This window comes from Aquarana catesbeiana, linkage group LG06, assembly GCF_042186555.1.
Source record: "Aquarana catesbeiana isolate 2022-GZ linkage group LG06, ASM4218655v1, whole genome shotgun sequence".
NCBI lineage: Eukaryota > Metazoa > Chordata > Amphibia > Anura > Ranidae > Aquarana > Aquarana catesbeiana.
Window position 1 is genome coordinate 251,960,039 of NC_133329.1, and position 12,628 is coordinate 251,972,666.

A 12,628-nucleotide genomic window follows, 5' to 3' on the forward strand; every position below is an offset into this window, starting at 1 on the left:
AACAATCTTAGTAATGTTATTAGTCAATACAAAATAGATACAAATAAAAATAAAAATAAAATGTAAAAATTATTAATGAAACAATTAATGTCCATCTATGGACTGAAATTTCGAGATTCTGCTTTAGTCTTTCAATTTTAGCCTATTTTCACTTGTAAATTGTGCAATTTTGCAATACCACTAGCGCTGCATCTATTTTGTATATATATATTTGTTTGAGTTTGTATTAGACTTTGGGGTGCTAGCGGCTGCATTCATATATAAAAAAGTATTTTTATTGATTGTTCTAGCGCAGCAATAGACTTCGGGACTTTTTTGACACTAATACAGTGATCAGTGCTAAAAAAATGCACTGTCACTGTACTAATGACACTGGCAGGGAAGAGGTTAACCTCAGGGGTGCTAAAAGGGTTAGATGTATGCCTATGTTGTACTTACTGACTGTGGGGGAGGTGCTTTGACTAGGGGAAGGCAAAGATCTGTGTTCCTGCTTTGCAGAAACACAGGATCAAAGCCTTTCCCGCTGACAGAACAACAATCTGCCTTGTTTACATAGGCAGACTGCCACTCTGCTTGCGTCCCAAATGATCGGCGGGTCCCGGCGGACATCGCGTCGGGAGTGGTTTGCCGGCGACGTACGCACCCCAGACCCGGAAATGTCAGATCATGTACTAGGTGCGTAATCTGGCACAAAGTTGCTAAGTGGTTTAGGGATACAGGATTTAGAGACATTTGGACCATTTAAAAGCACCCCAACAGGTGGGCAATACAGTAACAAATGCTGGCAAGCCTAACAATAAACAAACATCCACCTGGTAAAACATGTGAACACAATACTAGATGGCAGCCTTGCAAATCTTGGAAGCAGTTGGCTGATTTGTCAAAGCCACTGAGAATTGGTGGAAAGAGAAGCTGGATGGATTAACAGGAAACTTTGTGCTTCAATGGAGGCAGTAGCTGCAAGGCAGACATGTAAAGCTTGAACTACATCCAGATAATGAAGGGAAATCTTCTAATGTGCTGGAGCTGGACAAAGGGATGGTAGCACAAAAGCCTGGTTAAGGTGAAAAGCTGAAGTCAACTTAGGAAGGGAGGAAGTTCTAGCCTTTTAATACCCCCTTGTCCTTGTGTAATGCATGAAAGGGTTCTTTATAGGACAAAGCCATAAGTTTAAACACATGCCATGCAGAGGTGATGGCAACAAGGAAAACAACTTTGTAAGTGAGTGTGGAAAGAGTAATATCCCTGATAGCTTGGGGGGCAGTTTTGTTGTGCCAAGAGAACCAAATTAAAATCTCATGGAGAAACAAGTGGGTGCATGTGGGAGCAACATGAGAAACACCCTGTATGAAGGTCTTAATCATGAATGGGTGGCTAACAGTCTTTGGAACAAGCTCACAAGCACTGAGATCTGATCCTTAGTACTCAAGGCCTATTGTTGTTCCAGGCCTGTTTGTAAAAAGGTCAGGATTTGTTTCATTGAGTATTTTATTTTTCTTTCCTTGCACCAAGCATATTATGCCTATTACGTATAGCCAATAATAGATCTTACAGAAAGTGGACTTCCTGGTTTTTAACACTGTATTGGATTGCCACATCAGAAAAGGCCCTGTTCCTTAAGACCTGGTGCACATTTGGCATCCCCCACCTGTAACACAGGTTCTTAACACCCCTGGGTCCAGGTCCTGCCAAGTGAGGTAGTCTGTCAGCTAACTGTCCAATCCTCAGTGGACAAGGCTGGAACATGAAGTTCTGGCTAGGACCAATTGTTTTCTACTTCTTTTGCAGTGGTAAGACTTCTGGATCCTTCTTGATGGTTCATGTACATCATTGCTGTAACACCTTCCAACTGAGCCTAGATCAGGAGACCCTCAAGTCAAGATGTTCAGAGTTGTAGAGACAATCAAATCACACAAAGCTCCAGAATGTTTATCAAGAGCAGAAATTCCTCCAGCACCATCAGAATGTTTAGGACTCCTGTCAGGCTGGCATCCATCGGGATGATATTTGAAGAGATCAAAAAGACGGACTTCCCCAACTCCAGAGCTGGATTCCTGAGCCACGAGGCAATAGACAACCTGGTCTTTAGTATCAGGTGAATTGGCTTGTCCGAGGACTGAACTAAATTGCTCCATGATGACAGGATGTTGAATTGTAGGGGTCTGTAGTGAAACTGGACAAATGAGACTGCCTCAAAAGAGGCTACCCTAGGCAAGGCAGAAGCAAAGAGTTGGTCAACACCTGGACAGAGGAGTCAGAGAGGAGAGTTTGAAGGTTTTCTTGTAGAAGAAAAACTCTTGCTTGAGGTGTGTCCAGGATCAGACTCCGATATTTCAAGCAATGATTGGCTCCAACACAGACTTACAAAGGTTCGGAATCCAACTGACATGTCTAAAGGTCTGAAAAATCTGAGCCACACCGTTGGTCAGGATGTGTACCAACCAGATATCCCACAATGGAGATGCCCTGGGAATGTAACAAGGCAAGCACAGGGGGCTAGAAACTTGGTAAATAAACAGGGTGTGGAAGACAGTCTGAATAACTGGGTCACAAACTGGAAGTGTTGCGGAATTACGGCAAAGAAAATAAATCACACCAGATGGTTGGAAGACATAAAGCTAGAAAGGGGGTTGGAACTAGAATTGTATCTTATTGCCTGTTGAAACCGCCTCCTATACTATTCACTTATAAATGAGTCTTCAGACTCTAGGTCACATCAGAGATTGTGCCATGGCTGTGGACCTTGAAAGCATTCAGCGGGTAACAAAGTGCGTGGAGGTCTGGAAAGTGCTACATGCAGAGCTCAGTGCTAGGTCACATTCCAGGCAGGTCCCACAATCATTCAGTCTAGCAGGCTCCAGGTAAGGCCTCCAGAGCTATTGCTGAAGATATGTCTATCTAGATAGCCGCTTAAAAAGACTAGTTCAAGCACTGTTAACAATGTCTTGATTGAAGAAAACATTAAGAAAAAGAAAATGTAGTTAGCAATTCATTTCTCAGTAAATAAAGAGGTCTATCCTCCTGGAATACTAGAAAAAAACTGAGACATGCTGGGAGTGGAAGGGGTTAAACTAGGCTGGTCACTGTTTTTTTTTTTTTTTTGCCAGTGCCTAAATCCTCTTGTAGGCAGAATTATAAGCCAAATGTTTCTGAATCCTGTGTTCTGTTGAGGTAAAGGTGATATTGCCCCTGACTTGATCCCACCCTGCCAATCAGTTTGTCAAAAAGCAACAATGACAATAGGTTATATGCACAGGATGACATTAAAACTTGTTGCATCAAACATACCAGCAAAGCAGTTCTTCTAAAAATTCCTTTTTATCTTAGGCCCCTTTCACATGGGGTGGACACTTCCAGGTTCTTCTGTTTCTGCTCCACTTATGCAGAGTGCTGTCCTCTATGGGCAGTCGGATGTAAATGGACCGCCTGTCTATTTACAGCTGAGGGCCATCTGATCCGATCCACTAGACAGATGGAGAACAGATCCCCATCCGGCTGTTTTTAGTTGTTAGGATCGGATTTCGGCAGGTGTCATCGGACAGGCTCCATAGAGGGCAAAGGAAAGTCCTATCAGGTCTGCCTAAAAAACTGGCAGGCGGACCCAATCGGTCAAACCCTGTGAAAGGGGCCTTGCGTGTATCACATTATAATGCCAAAAGAGAAAAAGCTCTCTGAAAATGAAAGGTGAACTTTGACTTTGAGCTGTACAACCCTACTATGTTACATAAAAATCAGGCTTACAGGCAGGACTTGCAGCCAGAAGTCTGTGCTGCTCATATTTTGGGGGAAATATCCAGGCTGTGCTATTAATATAACATTTATGTTGGAAAAAAATAACTTTTTGTGCTTTTTTCCATTCCCAATTAAAACACAAGCTAAAATATATACGCAATAATTGGAAGTGCCCGGGTGCACACAGAAATCAATATAAAACATTAGATGTGATGTAGTCAGTCATGAGATAAGGAGTACCAATGAGAACCTTTTTTTTTTTTTTTTTTTAAATAAACAACCATTTCGGTGGGATGCAACTTTGACAAAGAAGGGCTGTGTCCCATTTATACTTCAGTTGTCCATTACATATAGTTTTTTTTCTCATCAATACTTTATGTGCCAAGTCCCAAGTGCCTACATCACTTGTGTGCATCTTAAAGTCATTCCATATCTTTTTTTCAGTATCCTGTCCAATTTTTTGCTATCTGTGTCTCATTGAGGATATTTCCCTTAACTTCCTGTCCTGATGACACAAGTAAAAGAAAATCATAGTGAAGGAAATGCCCTCTTGGATAATTGTCATTGGTTTCCCCACTGGAGGCTTTTCCTTCTATTCTTGTTCTAGTGTAACTAACAATTTTGAATCTTCTCAAATTTTTGGCCCTGTTGACAACACAAGAAGAAATAAAAAGTGGGAGATCTAGGTCATTTTTATTGAGTTCCCCAGTAACCTTTTTTCAGTGTTTTTTTGATTTAGCATTTTATAAACCATATAATGAAAAATATGACAATATATGACTTCTATATACAGTGCCTTGAAAAAGTATTCATACCCTTGTAATTTTCAACATTTTCTCATGTTACAACCAAAAACGTTAATGTATTTTATTGGGATTTTATGTGATAGACCAACACAATATGGCACATAATTGTAAGGTGGAAGGAAAATGATAAATGGTTTTCAATTTTTTTCACAAATAAATATCTGAAAAATGTGTGGTGTGAATTTGTATTCAGCCCCCTTTACTCTGATACCCCTAACTAAAATCTAGTGGAACCAATTGCCTTCAGAAGTCACTTAATAAATACAGCCCACCTGTGTGTAATTTAAGCTCAGTATAAATACAGCTGTTTTGTGAAGCCCCTCAGAGGTTTCTTAGAGAACCTTAGTGAACAAACAGCATCATGAAGGTCAAGGAACACACCAGACAGGTCAGGGATAAAGTTGTGGAGAAGTTTAAAACAGGGTTAGGGTATAAAAAATATCCCAAGCTTTGAACATCTCACAGAGCAATGTTCAATCATCATCCTAAAATGGAGTCAGGTCGGGCAAAGAGTGCAATGACCAGAGAAGCAGACAAAAGGCTCATGGTAACACTGGAGGAGCTGCAGAGGTCCACAGCTCAGGTGGAAGAATCTGTCCACAGGACAACTATTAGTCATGCACTCCACAAATCTGCCCTTTATGGAAGAGTGACAAGAAGAAAGCCATTGTTGAAAGAAAGTCATAAAAAGTCCTGTTTGCAGTTTGCAAGAAGCCATGTGGGGGACACAGCAAACATGCAGAAGAAGGTGCTCTGGTTAGACAAGACCAAAATTGAACTTTTTGGCCTAAAAGCAAAATGCTATGTGTGGCGGAAAACCACACTGCACATCACCCTAAACACACCATGCCCACCGTGAAACATGGTGGTGGCAGCATCATGTTGTGGGGATGCTTTTCTTCAGCAGGGACAGGGAAGCTGGTCAGAGTTGATGGGAAGATGGCTGGAGCCAAATGCAGGGCAATCTTAGAAGAAAACTTGTTAGAGTCTGCAAAAGACTTGAGACTGGGGCAGAGGTTCACCTTCCAACAGGACAATGATCCTAAACATACCGCCAGAGCTACAATATAATTGTTTGGATTAAAGCGTAATCATGTGTTAGAATGGCCCAGTCAATGTCCAGACCTAAATCCAATTGAGAATCTGTGGCAAGACTTGAAAATTGCTGTTCACAGAAGCTCTCCATCCAATCTGACAGAGCTTGAGCTATTTTGCAAAGAAGAATGGGCAAAAATTTCACTCTCTAGAGCAGAGCTGGTAGAGACATCCCTAAAAAGACTTGCAGCTGTAATTGCAGCAAAAGGTTGTTCCACAAAGTATTGACTCAGGGGGGCTGAATGCAAATGCACACCACACTTTTCACATATTTATTTGTATAAAATTCTGAAAACCATTTTTCCTGATGCATCATGGCAGCACACACTGGGTTGTGACTCTGCCCCCACAACCTGAGAAGGATTGATTAACTATACATTTGAAGGAGAGGCACCCCCTTCATTCTCTTTTTTTCCTCATCTGACAAGATTGGAACAGGATTCTGCACCCTTATCATATTCGTTCCACCAGGTTAAGCCTCTCCTGGCTGGAAGTCTCTCCTGTACAGCCTCTAAAGGAGCCTTTATAGAGAGAGCCCCAATCTGGTGGTCTCGGGGGGCAAGTATCTCTGGCACATACAAGCTTTAAAGAAGCCTAAAATATTGCAGTGGCCTCCTACCTTTTCTCCATTCTCTTTAATGCCCATTCCTTTCAAGGTTTTATTTATTTTTAAAGTTCAGCTGGGTTCTGTAGTTCTACAGGCTAGGTAGCTTCCTGCATGGTGGCTACGTCCTCCTCGGCGTTCTGTGCATGCGCCACAGGAAGTGATGTGGTTTGACAAGTATCTCTGCCCTTCTCCAAAATGGTGCCCGGAACAACGAATCGTTATTGCGCATGCGCAGCGACGTCATTTCCGCCGCGACGGCGAATTTAAACAGGCCTGTAACCTGTCAGTTTGTTGCTGATGGTTACAGGCACATTGCAGGAAAATTCTTTTGGCGTTCCTTGCTGTCCTCAATCTCAGGCAAGTCCCACATCTTATCTTATGTCTAATTTGTAGCCATTTTTTGCTCTTTTTTGCTTTTGCAATTCTATACTGTGTTACGCTTCATTAGATACTATCTCCTGTTGCTCTGTCTTCATGGAGACCACTGCCCAAGCAGACCACCCTCATCATATGAGTTAAGAGGTGCCCAGTATGCATGGTAGGTATGGAAGAGAGAAAAAGAGTGCATATTCGCTAATGTTGCGATTTCTGACAGCCCTTCCAGGTCTAAATCTTCCAAATCCAAGCATCATGGATGCTCCAGCCATACCTCGAGCCATGGAAGATCTAGAAGGAGTCTCTCAAGATCCTAATCTCGCCACCGTCACTCCGGTTGCAGCCAACTCACACTATAGTCGTTCACGTCGGAGTCGCTCATATAGAAGATCACCTTCTCACCCTCACTGGAGGAGCCATCACACCCGCTCTGCAGCAAATGCCTGCTGGGTGTGCGGAGCTCCAGCCTTGCCAGACAAGCTAGCCTGCCAGGCATGCTTCAATGAAGCAACCAAAGAGAAGGAATCTGATGCAAGAGAGGTAACTGACCTCATCAGAGAGTCCGTGCGAGCGTCTATTTTGGAGACAGCACTCCAAACAAGGCAGACCCAAGCACAGCTTCCGTAACTCAAAATCCTCCTATGGGTTCAGAGTCTGACAATGGTGATTCAGAGACTGCTACTGGATTTGACTTCACTCTGGTGGAGCCCTTTATAAGATCAGTGAAGGAGGCCATAGAATGGGAGGAAGCAAAGGAAACCCCTCGCAAAGTCCGGAAGTACTTTCTTAATTTAAAGAGGGAACCAGAGTCCTTCCCCTTCATCGAAGAGCTGGAAGACCTCATTAAGGATGAGTAGGAGAGATTAGACAAAAGATCTAATCTGAATAATAGATTAGCTAAATTGTATCCTTTGAAGGAACAGAAGGTGAGTTCCCTATCCCACCCGTCGGTGGTTGACGCTTCCTTAATGCGACTTGCAAGACATGTTACTTTACCCATAGAAGATGCAGTAACTTTCCAGAACGTGTTGGACCAGAAGATCGATTTGGAAATGAAAAAAGCATACTGCACAGCAGGAAGTGGATGTCGACCTGCGGTAGCAGCAGCCACAGTAGGCAAAGCGATTTCTGGATGGTCTGTTAATATAGAGAAATCCATTTGTGCAGGAGTTGACCAGGAGAAAATAATCAGTTCTCTTCAGGAATTGAAGCTGGCAGGCGATTTCGTGGCAGAAGCTTCAGTGGATGTCATTCGTTCTTCTGCAAGGGCTATGCTGGTGTCACTCATGGCCAGAAGAGCTCTGTGGCTCAAGCCATGGGTGGCGGATGCAGAATCAAAGACCATTTGGTGCAAGATCCCTTATGATGGGGTTAATCTCTTTGGTTTGAAATTGGACTCAGCGATCTCCAAGGTACCAGGGGGAAAATCGGGTCTGATTCCTTCTGACAGAAGACCTAAGCCTCAAAAGGGTCCAAACACAACTTTCTGGAGCGGTACATGGAGGCGAAAACATATAGGCCGGGAAGAGAGTTTCAAAGGAATTGGAAGAATCCACAATCTTCTTTTCTGAGGCTTCAGAAGTCTAAAACCACCTCGTTGGGGGAAAATCAGAAGTCTTTTTGAGGGTACGCCCATCCTACCTGAGAGAGTGGGAGCCAGGCTCAGAAAATTCAAGCAAGTCTGGACGTAACACATAAAGGATGCATGGCTATTGTCCACAGTAAAGCATGGACACAGATAGAAGTTTATAGACCAAACACCGGAAAACCATTTTCAGTCAACCAGACTGCCGTCATCTCCAATCAAGAGAAGATTACTTCTCAAATATGTGGGGAAACTAGTAATGAAGGGGGCAATTTTGGAGGTTCCATCACCCCAAAGAGGAAGGGGGTATTACTCCCCTCTATTCCTGGTAAGAAAGAAGACAGGTGACTTACGACCTGTTATGGACCTGAAAGGACTCAACAGAAGTATTCAAGTAGAAGCCTTCAAAATGGAGAGCCTCCAATCAATTCTGTTAGCGGTAAACTTAGGAGATTGGATGCTTTCCGTAGACTTATTAGACACCTATCTACACGTGCCCATACATCCCGCCTTTCAAAAGTTTCTGCGATTTTCAGTCGATCATCAATATTTCCAGTTTCAGTGTCTTCCGTTCGGCATCTCCTCCACTCCCAGAACATTTACCAAGACTCTCCTTCCTCTGGTCGCGCTTCTGAGGGAGAAAGGCCTGGGGCTCCATCACTATTTAGACAATATTCTTCTCCTAGCAGACACTCAGGAAATACTGATTCAACATCGCACTATACTGATCAACACACTTCAGAGTTTCTGGTGGTTGATCAATTGGAAAAAGAGCAGTCTTCAGCCGACTCAAAGTATGACCTTTTTAGGGGCAGAACTCGATACTCGATCAAGCAGAGTCAGTCTACCTCAGGAAAAGATAGGTCCCTTATTGCAAAAGTTAAGGAGGCTAATGGCGGCGAAATTCCTTCCAGCAAGAGTCTGTCTGAGCATCTTAGGGTCAATGTCGGCCACCCTACCGATGATTCAATGGATACATGAGGACAATGCAGTACTCATTCCTTACCCAGTGGAATGGAACATCAATGCTCCAGTCGATCACCATTCATTGCATCGTGAAGCAGTCACTTTGGTGGTGGTTGCATACAAACAATCTCAGGAGACACAGACCGATAGTCCACCCAGAACCAAAGGTGATCACCTCGGATGCCAGCCGGATGCAAGGTTGGGGAGCTCTCTATCGGAACTCAAGGTTGACTCAAGGTCGATGGCAATTCCAAGCAAAGGATCTAGTGTCGAATGTCCTTAAGCTTAGAGCAGCCTTCCAGGCCCTCCTAGCTTCTGGTCCGTCCTTGAAGGGGAAGAGTGTTCTAATCTGGATAGACAACAAGGTAGCAGTAACATATATTCAGCAGTACACTGGAGGAAGTCCATCCCATCCTAGAATGGGCTCAGATATTTCTATCAGATCTGCGAGCGGTATATGTTCCGGCAGCTCAGGACCGGCTAGCCGACTATTTATGCAGAGAGTTCTTGTCGAACGAGTGGTCCCTGAACCATCAAGTCTTCAATCTCCTGACCCAAACTTGGGGAATTCCAGAGATCGATCTGGCAGTGACACCCCCAAACACCAAGTGCCAGAGGTTCGAGAGTGGCATATCCACCTGCAGAGGGGGTGGACTGCTTTCTTCATCAATGGAACTTTCAATTGGGATACATATTTCCACCAACGCCTCTGATTGTGAGGTTCCTACCCAAATTTCAGGAGGTCTTCGGCTTCAGTGATAGCGAGAATTCCTTTCTGGTCCAGGAGGCCTTGGTTTACAACTGTGTTGCAGCTCAGTCTGGAGGACCCACTACCTCTTCCATTGTCTCAGGATCTTCTTCACCAAGGTCAGTTTCTCCATCCAGCCCCAGAGAGGCTCCATCTGATGGCCTGGATGTTGAGAGGATTCAGTTCCTAGAGCAAGGCTGTTCACAGGAAGTCGTTTCAATGTTACTCCAGGCTAGGAAATACACAACTAATGTCACTTATGACAGAATATGGGACAAGTTCACGTCTATGGCCAGCAGAATGGTTGGGACCCTCTATCTCCAGAAGTTCCGCAAGTTTTGGAGTCTGCTAAGAGAGTTTTGGAAATACAGGCGTTAATGATTTCAGAGCCCTACATGGTCTTTTACCCTACAGGGTGGTTCTGAAGACCAATTTACTCCAAAGGTATCATCATCCTTCCATTATAATCAAAAAATCAATCTTCCATCATTTACAGATGATCAAGGTCAACCACACGCTTTGGATGCTAAAACTACTATTAGAAATTATTTGTCAGCCGCAGTCTCTTTCAGGAAGACTGAAAACCTATTAGTGATTCCCCATGGAGGGAGAAGAGGCCACATGGCATCATCTCACACCATCACATCTTGGCTGGTCAAGACTATCAAAAAGGCCTACAACATTCAGAATCTGCCGGTTTTGGGCTCACTCAACAAGGGCAGTGGCAGCTTCCTGGGCAGCGTATTGCAGAGTGTCCTTTGAGACAATTTGCAGGGCAGCAACCTGGTCTTCCAGGCATTCATGTCCTACTATAGAGTGGACTCGGCTCAGTAATCAACGGTAGATTTTGGAAGAGCCGTTGTTCGAGCCAATTCTTCATCTATATAATAAATACTACTACTTTAACTTGCACCTACCCGACTGGCGAGTTATTTCCCAGTGTGTGCTGCCATGATGAGTCAGGAAAACTGAAAATTGTATACTTACCTTTCTGTAATTTTCCTTTCCTGACGCATCTCCATGGCAGCACACAGCATCCCACCCTTCTTTAAGATGATAGTTACAGAGAATGAAGGGGGGTGCCTCTCCTTCAAATTTATAGTTAACCAATCCTGTCAGGTTGTGGGGGTAAAGTCACAACCTAGTGTGTGCTGCCATGAAGATGCATCAGGAAAGGAAAATTACGGAAAGGTAAGTATACAATTTTCCGTTATCATGTTCCTTCCACTTCACAATTATGTGCACAATTATGTGCCACTTTGTGTTGGTCTATCACAAAAATCCCAATAAAATGCATTTATGTTTTTGGTTGTAACATGACAAAATGTGGAAAAGAGCTATGAATACTTTTTTCAAGGCACTGTATCTGAATTTCAGATTTTTGTGACAAACCTTAGGTTCCACAGCTGTCTTTAGTGAAAAGAGAACATCTTTCTCAAGCACCCACTCTTTATTTTATTTTCTGGGACACAAAGTTAATGTTATCTGTTGCCTACATAGCACAATTATTTTCACTGTTCCATATCTTTTTTGGGGCATAAATCCATAGTAAGAGCACATACTCAGTACTTACCAAAGTGAACAGGGTTATAATGTTGCTCAACCCCAAACAAATAAGATCTTGCAACACCAATATAGCTTCCGTATTAGGGAATTAAAAAAAAAAAAAAAAATCATAGGTCAGTGAAATTGATCATGTATATACTATTGGCGGAAAGAATTACAATTGCTAAACATTGGAAACAGTCGGTAATTCCTTTTGATTATGTTAAGTGTAAACTTAACTGGATTATGATCAATGATAAGCTCACCCATAGACTTCATAACAATACTGAGAAATTTGATAAAATATGGGATCCATGGATCCAATATATCTCTTCTTCCCTGATTGGCTCTGGGTTGACCCTCTTCTCTCCTCTCCTGTTATTCATTTATTTTCTTCCTCTTATTCTGATTTCGCTTCTCCTTCTTTTCTAGTGTTTATTCTGGATTATACCAGGTTGTCTTTGTGGGTTTATATGGCTCTATTATTGACAGTATTCTCATATATACATACAGGGGTCTCCCTGTCATTCTCCATCCATTACCTCCCTACCCCCTTATACGGGGCATTTATTCCTGTACCTTTTTTAAAACTCAAGTTATTGACTAGAATTGTTTTGTACCTGGTCCCGTGCGGCTCAGGGTCATGTTTTTTTATCTTCTGATAATGATTATTATCTTTTTTATATTAGAATATTTACATGAGAACATTCTATTGCAACTTTTTGTTTATTTGATGATGGTCTATTTTATTTTTGTTTGTTCGTTCTCTACAGAAATATGCTTTTGCTATAATGACAACCCATGCATGGGCAATTATTTATTTGATATACTTGTTACTGTAGGATCTTTTTCAATAAAAATATTTAAATATAAAAAGAATCATAGAATTTACTAAAACAATTATTACTTAGAAAGATAAATGAAAAACCTCTTTGTTTTATTTTTTACAGGCCAGGTCTTCTTACAGTTTTATATAGAGTTATAAGAAATCCTACCTTTTCTGATTCAACAAAATGAGTAGCAATGCCAGCTTTCTGCACATCTCTTCCCTTTAGCCGGAACCCAGTAAGAGCAATATATAAGCCAAGTTTTCCAGGAAGCCGTGGTAAGAAATACCCTCCTCCAACATCAGGGAATAGTCCTTTATTGGAAGAACAAAATCAGAGATG

At 42.5% G+C, this 12,628-nt stretch overlaps 1 protein-coding gene across 8 annotated transcripts in view; it reads right to left on the reverse strand.

The window, feature by feature from the left end:
- Nucleotides 1-12,628, reverse strand: part of HIBCH (3-hydroxyisobutyryl-CoA hydrolase) — a 241,527-nt gene that overhangs the window by 88,071 nt on the left and 140,828 nt on the right. For all 8 annotated transcript variants that reach the window (XM_073633201.1, XM_073633200.1, XM_073633197.1 and 5 more), the window contains one exon: nt 12,455-12,600. In XM_073633201.1, coding sequence (XP_073489302.1) covers nt 12,455-12,600 — 146 coding nt within the window. The remainder of the gene's footprint in view (nt 1-12,454; nt 12,601-12,628) is intronic.